Raw genomic sequence first — 12,097 nt, 5'->3', positions numbered from 1 at the left:
AACATTGTTTCTTTATAGAATGAATAAGCTGAGCTGAAGGAAACAGAAGTGTTTTACTTGTCTTTCATTCATATATATCTGTCACTCCACCCAGTGTGACTTTTTTAGGCGCTTTGCCCAGCAGACGCTTCTTAGCCCATATTGCAGCCTTGTGCATGGGCTCCAAATACAACCACAGGATCAAAGGCAGGAGAAAACACGGAGCCCCCAGGTGGAGGTGAGACAAGATCCAAGCAAAGGTGACCCACAGTCCAACCTTCAGAAAGAGCAGCGTGTAGCAGATGATGGTGTCCTGCAGTTTGGCTGAGGACTTGTTCTGAAGAAAGATTTGTATTTATAATTTTGACATGTAGTAAACACTCAAGGATTCACATTAGCATTTATAGCTCGTTTTAGGTGTCATTTGCCTTTGAAATATCTTGACAAACCTGCTCATCCGCTTCCTCAAACAACATCTTATCCCATTCTTCAGCGCTCAGGTAGAAGGGCTTATTATAGGACAGAGTCCTTTTTCTTCTTCGCCCTGAAGGTATCCGCTTGTTTGATTCATCCTTCATCAACATTGGTCCGTCTAAGCAAACTAATGAGTGTTAGCTCTTCAAGTTGATATGAAATACAATAAACATTCAAACAAATATATCAACATTGACATAAATGTTATTTTTGCCAATGCCTGAAACTTGCACAAGAAAATCAATAATGTTTTGGTTTGTTCTTGAAAACACAGTCGTATATCTTGATTAATGTATGATAGCTGGTTTTACTTACAGATTGTTCCTGTTCATGAAGATGAGCTGCAGTATTGTTTCTTTTCGGAATTTGAACGTGGAGCAGCAAACAACAAAAATAACAAGAAACCTCTTAGAATGTTGTTATTTGAAATAATGCAATACAATGAAACACAGAGGCTTATAAGGCATTTTTGCAATTTCTGGGGTGTTTCATTCGTGGATGTTTGTGTTTCATACGTTTCCATATGAATGACGATGACATGTTATGCTTTAATCATGAACTGTAAATAATAGTTTGTCTTCTTTGAGTCAGACCGCTGCAAGTCGAGAAACATCATCTTCCTAATTCACAATAATCCTAACTTCACAGTCACGTCTTTATTTTGCTAAGAGCCAAATTCTATATTCAGAGAGGAAATGTTGTAGAGAAATACAGTATTATATTCAAATCAAAGTAAAATACTCCAAGATGTAACACTTAACGTTTTAAATAGTATTGAATCAATGCTGCATTCACGTCTTAACAGACATCGGAATGAACACAGATGCTAAAGTCAAAATGAAGAGAATTAGGTACCCGACTTGACGTAAGAACCGTCATCACAAAATATGTGTGGTTAATGTGAACATACTTTATATTAATTCTCGTATTAACACGTGGCCGAGACATTCACACGTCGTGGCATCAACAACATTTAGTGCTGTTGTAAAGACAATCCGGCCTTCTGAACTGAAATTACATGAACACACGTAAGTAAAACAATTTTCCAACTCCGAAAAATGAAACAACCGAGCAGCTCTTGAATGCACCATAAACCAACATCAACAACGAAAACCAATCAGAGGCAGAGTAGGGTGGGTCACACATTCGCTATTGGTTGGGTTTCCTACGCTAACTTCCGGGATAAGCCACTGGAGCAGAAGTGCAGGCTGCGTCCTGTTTTATGTCTCGTGCTTTGTAAATAATAAATGAACACTGGTTCAAGCTGTTCCGACTGTTTCTTTGAGAAAGAAGAAATAGGAACTAAACGGAGCCAGTCTTTAAAATGTTACACGCTACATGTTGAGTGACGAAGGATTAAAATGACCATCGTGTGACCCTGTTTATTCTGCACAGCTGCTGACACAAGTGCAAAGTTCATCAATGCAGGTAAAGAACAGCTAGCTAACAATGTGAGCTTGTTTTCTGTCTGTAGGCGTCGCCTATTTATTTGATTTGCATAGCAACAATAATTCATGGGACAAATTGTGCAATAACATGTCCATCCTGCACTGTGTGCATGATAGTGTTCATACAGTACACAGTTACACCCTGAAGTTACTGGCTCTTTTAAACTATTTTTTTTGATGCACATTTCTTTTGCATTGTTATATTTGTATCTGATTTAATTGTTACACTGTGCGGTTTTCTTCTGCTACCCTGCTTTGCTGTTATAACACTGAACATTTCTCCGTTTGTGAAAAGATGATCTTATCTTGTGTTTAAAGCACAGTAAACCTCTTGTGTCCATGTGGCAGGTTTTCCTCATCGTCTGTAGTCATCTAAAATAACAATCAGTAGCTCTTTTTCTTTTCTCAGCCCTATAACATACGAATTGATACAGAGCAATGTCATACAACGTTTTCCCCTTTTGTCTTGCTGTGTAGTAAACTGAAACAAAGCTGATGAAATAAGTCCATCATTAAAATGAGAAGAAAAATTGTTATGTTATTATGACTAGATTTATTTATTTGATTTGATTTAGTTCTTATCATTTTTGTATTTAGTTATTTTCCTCCCCCCTCTCTTTCTCTCTCTGGATATGCATTTCAAACCGCCCCCTCTTACTGCCCCCAGCACATCCTCACATGTATCTCAAACTTGTACTGTATTGTCTTGCATCCCTAATAACCTTTTAAAAATATGAAAAAGAAGTTCATTAGTGACAGCTTATCTTTCCTAGTATCCTTATATGTTGACAATAATTGTTAGTTGCAGCCACAATGTTTTCTCTGGAACACACTTAACTTCTTTTGTTTTCCTCAAACCTCCAGGTGAAACTAAAACTCACGAACCGAGCTTCGATGGCATCCTGTCCAACAAACATCCATCACTTAAGGCTGAACACTGACGTGTGGAAAGCCTCAAGCACTGACTGAAGAATGGCGAGGTTCAGACGTAAGTTTTGCATTACGCTGATCACGTTGGTGTTGCTTGTGCTGATAATAACGGTGGTCTTGAAGGCGCTCACACCGGAGGACTCTGATGGCGTGGAGCTCATTCAGGACAGAAAGAATCAGATCCAGAGAGAGAACCATAAACTGGAGCAGTCCAAAATGAATGACTCTCCTCAGCCAGATAAAGATGCACAACTGGAGGCTACGCTGAGGAAGTTCCCCCCTCCAAACTACTATCTCCACGCTTTCTACTATACATGGTATGGGAACCCAAAATTTGATGGAAAATACATCCACTGGGACCATCCTCAGCTGCCACACTGGGACTCTAAGGTGGCTCAGGGGTATCCACAGGGGAGGCACAGCCCACCTGATGACATCGGAGCCAACTTCTACCCTTCTTTAGGGGCTTACAGCTCCAGGGATCCTTCTGTCATTGAGGCTCATATGCAGCAGCTGCGCATAGCAGCCATTGGTAAGAATGAACCCAAACTTGAGTTTAGGGCCCATTTTATGAAGATATAATTGTGATGTTATGATAGGCCTGTGCTATGTTCTTTACACTGCATAGAGTTTCATTATGAACATTAGGGTTTCTAGTTGTTTCCTTAATTTAGTTATTTCATGTTATTTTACATATAAACTCAGAGAAAAGGATCAGCTCTCAGCTCGGCCACTGCATGATATTTACATTCTATGAACAATCTTTTATTACTTTTATGAACATTTATTTAAGTGTTCTTTTTTCTTTGGTCCTGGATTTATTTATTTCCCTGTTGTATGTTTCCTCTCAGGTGTCATTGCTGTTTCCTGGTATCCTCCGAACATGAAGGATGATAATGGTGATCCAACAGATGACTTGGTGCCTTTACTGATGGAATTGGCACATAAATACCACATTAAGGTCTGTATTCGGAGATGAGTCTGTTGATTTGTATTTAGTATGTGACTATCATATTTATGCTCCTGCTAAGTCACAAAGCAAGCCAACTGAGAACCTTTACAATGTCCATCAGTGGCTGCGATGCAATCACCTTGTTTTGAATCAGAGTAAAACAGTTTCAATGTGTTTCTTCATAAGGAACAAAGTGTCCACGTTCAAATACAGAATAGAGAAACAGAGGAGATCAGTGAGTTTAAGCACTTAGGAATCATTCCTAAAATCACAAAAACAATCTAAACTGCTTAAATTAATAACACCACACATACCAACTCAAGCAGCACAGGCGTTCATGCACTCAATGATGTATGACAGATTGCAGCACATCAGTTTTATTGCATTGTCCTATTAAATAAATAAAATTCAATTCAATGTTTGATCTACAAAGATCCTTAAAAGTACAAATTATTCTCAAAACTCAACTTGTTTGTTTTCTGTTTCTGTCATTGACGTGTTAACAGGTCATTTTCCACATTGAACCATACAAAGGAAGGGATGAAGTCAACATGTTCACTAATGTCAAATACATCATAGACAAGTAAGTGTTGCTTTTTTTCAGCCAAAGATCAGCCTGATTGGGGGGCTTGCAACCTCGTGGTTAGTGGGTGTGCCCCATTTATGGATAAATGTATAGTCCTCATCTATAGTCCTCTAAAGTGTGCGGCCCTGGTTTGAATCCGAGCTGTGGCTCCTTTTGTTGCGTGTCATTCCCTTACTCTCTCGCCCCGACTTCTGACTCTAGTCACTTTCCTATCTCTAAAAAAGGTGATAAAAAGTCCTAAAATTAACCTTAAAAACATATCAGCCTGATAATCGTTGACTTTCCATTCTGTTGTAGGTCATTTAACTGATCTGTAATGATCACGTTTGATCCACTCCTACTCCAGTGTCTTTGTTGTTGTTGATCTTGTTCATCTCCTCCTCTCAGGTACGGAGAGCACCCTGCTTTCTTCAAGTACCGGACAAACACTGGCAAGCTGCTCCCACTCTTCTACGTGTATGACTCGTATCTGATGAACTCTGAGCAATGGGCCAAACTGCTCAAACACACAGAGAGTCACAGCATCAGGGACACCCCGTATGACGCCATCTTCATCGCTTTGCTGGTTGAAGAGAAACATAAGAGGGATATCCTAACGGCTGGTTTTGATGGTCTGTATACTTACTTTGCCACTAATGGTTTTTCCTATGGATCCACTCAAAAGAGCTGGGATTCTATTAAAGCATTCTGCGAAGACAACAACCTGATATTCATCCCAAGCGTGGGTCCAGGGTACATAGACACGAGCATTCGACCGTGGAACTTCCAAAACACCCGAAACCGCATCAACGGCAAATATTATGAAACCTCTCTGAGTGCTGCATTACAAGCCCGTCCTGATTTCATCTCAATCACATCTTTCAACGAATGGCACGAGGGCACTCAGATTGAGATGGCGACTCCAAAAGCAGGCCAGAGTGTTTACCTGGACTACCTGCCCAATAAACCTGCAATCTACCTAGAGATAACTCGCAAGTGGGCTGCCATATTTGGCGGTGAGCGACGAAAATGGCAGGAATGATCCGACTGTAAGCCATAGCAAATGTTTATTTATGGTGGTATAAAATAATAACAAGAAGAATAAATGAAGCTAAAACTGCACAAAAAACTGAATTAATATGAATACTTAGATACCAAGTGGACTCGATTGTCTTCGTTTTGGCAGTGATGATGTGACTCTTGAATGAATTGATTTAAACTGACGTTATAGTTTTCTTGTTTTCTTTTAATTTTTCGACCACAATCAGTATGATAAATCACCATCTCCACACGGCTGAAACTGTGAATAGGCATGTTCAGCGTTCATGTAATCTGAGACTGTATTAAACTTTAATAGAAAGGAATCATATGCACCCTGTAAAGAAACGAGTGAAAGATCCAAATAAACAAAGCAATCTGCCGGTGAAAAGCTGTCGCCTCATTCTGCTTCCAACTCTGGCTCAGTCCAAAAAGCAGCACGAGAAAAACACAACATAGATCTGTCATGCCACTTTCAAATCTGAGATGAATCATGTTGACAACAACAGTAGATTATTTTGCCTGTAGAAAGGTTGACCTTCTCATGAATGTTCTGTCAAAAGTGCCATATTTCTCTCTGAATGTCTCACTTCCCCGCTCTTTCACATCTTCCATATTTCTTTAAGACTTCCTTTAGATGAAAAACTGTCTTTTGTGTCACTATAATGAGCTAAAAATGCAGATTTTACATCAACATCACCTGGATTGGTGGAAATATACGCTCATTAAACGGGAATACTTGTCAGATGTGTTCCTCATGATGTTATACAATGTCCTAGGTGGCTTTGCAGGGAGCTTTCTGGTTGAAGTCATCTGCGATGTGTGGACACAATTGTTTAAATATGTTGCATTACATAGCATGTAATAAAAAACAGAAAAGTTGTTTGCCAGATTGCAAAATGATGAGCTCTGAAAAAGGAAGCGCCCAGTTCAGATGACCGTTCCTAATTATGTGAATGACAACAGCCAGTACATTTTCATGCACTGTTAATTTGAGTTATGGTTATAGCTCGATTAGATCATTTTAATTAGCACAAATGCTGTTCCACTTCCGGGTCGAAGCCCGACTGTGGCACATAGACAGACAGCCTAGTTTGGGTCCAAGAGTAAATGGATCCCTAACTGTGAGGTCTAACATTCATAAAACCGATTTAGCACAGTCTAGTTAGACTAACATGTTTACGTGTATATGAAAAATTCAGATTCAGCCAGACTGTAACACAATATTTAAACTTTTTCTTACTGCATATATAGTCCTGAGTCCTGCATTTTCACATAGTCATTTACTTCATTGAAAATATAAATGTATCTGCATGGGACAAAAAAAACCCACAGTATTGTAACACAGCACAATGGTTTAATGAAGGACATGAAATTGAGTATCCAAAGGTTTATGCTACTTCACTTCGTCTCTTTTTAAGTCCCACCAAGTTGATGAACTTGGGCCCCTATAGGTTGAGATACCCCTACCCCAGTTAGAACAAAGCACAACCATATTTTTTCATAACTTGAACTTGGATGGTTGCATAAAAATATTTTACTGCACAATTACTTTTTGGGACATGTTTATACATCCTACCAACAAATGAAAATAGTGAAAATGAGAGCTTCTCTGAAAGGGACAGCCCCAGCCTTATCTCATGTATCTCTGGAAATGAAAATCAGCATGTCATCAAATTTGTACATGATGTTCACAGATAGTTATTAATGACAATTAATAATGACAATCAGCAAAGTTTTTATCAATACTATTTTAAATTTAAAAAACAGACCCACTCTTAAAGCTACAGATATGTACACTTGATTTCATCAAAACTTCTTATTTATCTGCATGGGAATACGGATGCAAACACACACACACACACACAGTTTTTGTTGGCTTGAGTACCACTTTGAATGATTGATTCATGAGTTCGTAGTCATAACTGGTTTAATGGTGCTGTAATGGACACATTTGGAAGCTCAAGTGCCTCTTTGATTAAAGAAAGAGTAGTTTATTACTGAGACCTCAATCTATTGTTCAAAGCAGTGATTGATTGGTGTAAAATATTGCATGAATTATTTAACTGATTTTTCAATTTAGTTAGTGGTTGTGTTGCATCATCATCAATGACAGGCGGTCACAGTGCTGCCAGTGGTTTAACACGGCTACATGGTAAGAAAAAAACAGCCATATCCTCGGTAATATTTTCACTATTTGGTCGATCCAGGCTACAGAAGTGAGGGGAAACCTTTTGGTCCGTGTTCCCCTCAGCAGCAATGAATCGCCTGTATATTCAATGAGAACCTTGAGCAGATGATTGAAGTGTAATATGCCCTAACGCTGTATCTCAGTATACCACACATACACACACACGCACAGTGAGACGCGCACACTGGAGCTCCGCCACAGCCTGCAGCTGCATTGACGGTAAACAGAGCAAGGTAGCGCATGGGCAGCCAGCAGGGAATTATTCCACATCGCATCACATCCCTGAGCATACATGGCGTCCTCACACACCGAGCCATGACTTTAACGTGCAGACTGACGGGCTAGCTGCACATTTTTCTATCTTTGCTTTTTTTTTTCCTCCTTTTTTTTTGCAGCCATCATATTCTGCGTCGGTGAGCATCACTGGGGGAGATTCGGCGCACATTGCTACAGTATAGGTACCATCATTTTGTGGAGTCAAGACGATGGATGTGGCTTCATCCGGATCCTATGCTGCAAAAACGGCGGATAGACGCGATTTTTTATTCCAAACGCATCCGCATCTTCCTTACGTTGCAAAGTGTCTTTGAAACAGGGAAGCGACGGACCTCTGGAGGAAATGAGAAGAAAGGTCTATTTTGACTCACGCCTGTCGAGATGGTGAGTGAAATGCAAGGCTGTGTTTTTTGCCTCCTCAACACCCCATTGATGAGCAGCGGCAGGTTACCTGGTTTTGACGGCAAATCTCCACCAGCTAATTAGAGAAAATCTCCACAGATTTTTTTTTTTTTTACAGCAATTTCAAATTTTCATCTCTCCATATGGTGCAATTGTTGTTTTTCTCTATTGAATGTGACTGTGATTTTAACTGTGAGTGGTGTTTGTACTGCACAGACCGTATCCCACATTTATCACATCATCCTCACCGTGTATATTCTGTGCGTGTTTTAGTGCACACAACTGTGCTGTGGTAGATTTTTTTAAAAATCAGCGAGCCTCATGTATTTCCACCAAGTTAGATGCAGTGTGATGCCAAAAGACAACCATTTTAAAGTCGACCATATAGCATCACGTTTGAAAATGACCTTCAGTGCTCGATGGCTGGAAATTGATTCTCACCTGGGATCAAGTGTCCTTTTGCAATCACTGATGTGGCCTTCCTGACAGAGTACACACAGGCTAAATCACGGGGGGATAAAAGAAATGCCTTTTTTTGCAGCACATGAGCGTTTATCCAACGCCCCTTAGCCCACCTGTCACTGAAACCACGAAACCAGAGATTTGATGCATCTCTTTGACTGATGCTACAGAAATCAGTGGCTGCGTTTTTTTTCCTGCCTCTCTCCAGTCTTTTCAAACGTAGCCTCTCTGCAGACTACTCACCCATGCGGTTCTCTCTCTCTCTCTCTCTCTCTCTCTCTCTCTCTCTCTCTCTCTCTCTCTCTCTCTCTCTCTCTCTCTCTCTCTCTCTCTCTCTCTCTCTCTCTCTCTCTCTCTCTCTCTCTCTCTCTCTCTCTCTCTCTCTCTCTCTGTCCTAAATACATCAGAACGCATTTGACAAAAACCCAGGCTATGCTATTAAAAATCTGCATGAATGCTTGAGTTTCACATGCATCCCTTAAGTCTATTTTTTTTTCTACAGGGATAGAAAGAAGGAGAGTAAAACATTACCATCTCGTGTTAAATACTCTGACCTCAGCACCATCACCATGGAGACACTATAACTTTACCACACACTGCATATTTAATAGATTTTGATCTATCTCTCTCTTCTCAATCTATATTGCATATTTTACACCAACATAAAAAAAGGTATGCATGGGCTGCATCTTCTGTGAGGCACAGAGCTTGCCGCTGCTGCCGACAGAAAACGTGTTTCAGCATTATAAGAGGATTTGCTAACATGAAGTGTATTGATACCATAAGCCTTTAAAAGGAGTTGCACTTATCTGGTATGATTTATGTGGCCTCTGTTCGCAGATCTGTGCACCAAAGTCCCAGATGGGAGCGATGAAGGGGGGGCTGTCGTACATAAGGCCAAAATTAGTGACCATATGTCATGTTTGACATATTATTTAAGGGGGTAATCTATATTAAAAATGTGATTTTTTCAATAACGAAAGTCATCTTTAATGGTCTATTTTGCCTTTTCTTTGCCTGTGTGGCATCTTTATGCAACCTGCAGGTGTGTTAAGCCAGAGAGAGCTGAAGAGTCAAGGGGCTTTTCTTCTCTCCCTAGCCTTAAGATGGCAGTATTCTCATACATTACATGTTGCACAACTAATAACAGCTGGAAGCTTACACCCACGCTTATCAAGCAAATTTGAAATAGCACTCAAGATTACCTGGACATTTTTTGCAATTAACCTCAGTGTTTTCATTCTGTTTTCCAGCTAATATGAACTATTTGTCAGTGAAGATAATGCTTATCTCTGCATGTTGATTGACAAACTTCAAAAGATGAGTCTGCATGCTTTTTTCTTCGTCGATGATTAGCACTAATTGAATGTCTCTGATTCTCTCTTTCTTCTCACGTAAAGGAGGCATCATTAAGAAGACCTTTACATTCCAGATCAAACACACCTCATTAGCTCATTGTTATTCTGAATAAGAGCAAAGAAGCCTATCTTAGTTGTGGCCGACACATTTCTTTTGCCTATGAGCTCTGAATCACAAAGAAGATTGATCCCACCCTCCTCTCGATGTAGGAACTGCTCCTTCCAATTCCCCCAGCCTCGTTTCGTGCTTGGATTTCAGCATTCAGTCATATCCACCAGGTTGGTAACATAATGAGCCTGCAGAGGCTTCACATTTTGTTTGTGAGAATTGATTGAAAGTCGTGGGTGCAAGGCGTATTCTTTTAGATATAGCAAGAGTCAAAACACTTTGTTCATAAGCAGATGCTCACAGGCTGCAATTAATGACAAACTATGTTCAGTTCCATGGTTTGATGTGAAACCCTTTTACATGGTGATGAGTGTGGTTCTTGTTTCTTGTTGATCATGCCTTTAATCTGGCATTGCTTTCCTTCAATGTTCCCTTTTAGGACAGAGTATGCCATCTGCACCTTTTCACAGAATCCTACGACCCCTTCTGCTCGGCACTTTCATTCTGGGATGCTTTGTGACTCTGTTTTTGATGTATTTTAAACCATCTACTAGCTGGTTATCTGGTCCTGTAGAGTCAACAGTAATCACAGACCGGGTCAAGAACCTCTTCTCCACCAGGAGCGATAAAAACGTGACCACCGTGCTGATCTGGCTCTGGCCTTTTGGACAAACCTATGACCTTGGAGTGTGCAGCTCTCTCTTCAACATCGAGGGCTGCTTCATCACAGCAGACAGGAACTTCTTCAACAAATCCGATGGGGTCGTCATCCATCACCGGGACATCTGTACCGATCTGTCTAACCTGCCACCGCTCCAGCGACCTTCTTTTCAGAAATGGATATGGATGAACTTAGAGTCGCCATCTCACTCCTCCCAGCTGCCTGGGATTGAGAACTTGTTCAATCTAACTCTAAATTATCGTCAGGATGCTGACATTGAAGTGCCTTATGGGTCCATCGTAGCAGCCGAGGGCGAGGAAGACTTTGTCCCACCCAGCAAAAACAAGCTGATCTGCTGGATTGTGAGCAACTGGAACCAAGAGCATGTGCGGGTGAAATACTACAATGAGCTGTACAAACATATTGAGGTTCACGCATACGGACAAGCCTTCGGAGAGTACATCTCTGACCAAGACTACTTCCCCACCATGGCCAGCTGTAAGTTCTACCTGTCCTTCGAGAACTCTATTCACAAGGACTACATTACTGAAAAACTGTACAACCCACTCTCTGTGGGGACCGTGCCAGTGGTTCTCGGCCCGCCAAGGCAGAACTACGAGAACTTCATCCAGGGAGATGCTTTCATCCATGTGGATGACTTCACATCACCCAAGGAGCTGGCTGATTATTTACTGCTCCTGGACAAGAACGAGGAAATGTACCTCAGGTACTTTGAGTGGCGGCGGCACTTTAAAGTAAAGAAGGCCTATTTCTGGGCCGAGCACACATGTCTGGCATGTGATTACCTGCGTAGGCACAAGGAGTACAAGTCTTTCAATAACCTTGACAAGTGGTACTGGGGCGGATAGTGCTCTGAAGGGCTATGCAGTGCTTCTTTTGTTATTGAAGGCAGTGCTTTAAGATGTTTGTCCTTCGCTTAACATGAAGGTTCATCACTGTTCTCTCCCATTTTCCCCAATGGTTTTTTTAAGGCCCAGTGAGACATCCATCTTGTTTTTTTTTATTTGCAAACCAATTTTGCGAAGCCTTATCTTGCCTTGTGTTTTTCATGTATAATTTATTTTTAATGGATTACAAATGCACTTCATTTTTATTGCTGTTTTATTTTGCTCAAAATGCCCACATTTGCTGCTATTTTTTTGTTTCAATATTTGCCATTCATACAAAAATGCCATTCAACATACAATCTCTTCACATGACGGATGGGGGGGGGAGCGTCTGGGTAGTTAGT

The 12,097-nt window shown here is 40.7% G+C and overlaps 2 protein-coding genes and 1 long non-coding RNA gene across 4 annotated transcripts; 2 read left to right on the top strand and 1 right to left on the bottom strand.

Annotated features, from left to right (window-relative positions):
• Positions 1-34: 34 nt before the first annotated feature.
• On the bottom strand, positions 35-879 carry LOC306840120. Its single transcript, XR_013781291.1, has 3 exons — positions 769-879; positions 429-596; positions 35-316 (listed from the first exon to the last, which is right to left on the bottom strand). It is a non-coding gene; the product is annotated as an uncharacterized lncRNA (long non-coding RNA).
• A 706-nt stretch (positions 880-1,585) lies between these two features.
• Positions 1,586-5,777, top strand: manea (mannosidase, endo-alpha). 2 transcript variants are annotated; one of them, XM_079369195.1, is made up of 6 exons: positions 1,586-1,881; positions 2,766-2,889; positions 2,955-3,363; positions 3,683-3,792; positions 4,290-4,366; positions 4,757-5,777. In XM_079369195.1, exons 3-6 carry the CDS (start codon positions 3,048-3,050, stop codon positions 5,388-5,390), a joined length of 1,137 nt encoding a protein of 378 aa, XP_079225321.1. In that variant the 5' UTR covers positions 1,586-1,881; positions 2,766-2,889; positions 2,955-3,047; the 3' UTR covers positions 5,391-5,777. The 2 variants fall into 2 exon arrangements, with proteins under 2 accessions (XP_079225321.1, XP_079225320.1); XM_079369194.1 differs by having other exon boundaries at positions 2,766-3,363.
• A 1,864-nt stretch (positions 5,778-7,641) lies between these two features.
• On the top strand, positions 7,642-12,097 carry fut9a (fucosyltransferase 9a). Its single transcript, XM_079369193.1, has 3 exons — positions 7,642-8,237; positions 10,118-10,354; positions 10,624-12,097. Exon 3 carries the CDS (start codon positions 10,632-10,634, stop codon positions 11,712-11,714), a length of 1,083 nt encoding a protein of 360 aa, XP_079225319.1. The 5' UTR covers positions 7,642-8,237; positions 10,118-10,354; positions 10,624-10,631; the 3' UTR covers positions 11,715-12,097.

This window comes from Symphodus melops, assembly GCF_947650265.1.
Source record: "Symphodus melops genome assembly, chromosome: 19".
NCBI lineage: Eukaryota > Metazoa > Chordata > Actinopteri > Labriformes > Labridae > Symphodus > Symphodus melops.
The sequence above is the reverse complement of the archived record's forward strand: the minus strand, read 5'-3'. Positions and strand labels throughout refer to the sequence as shown.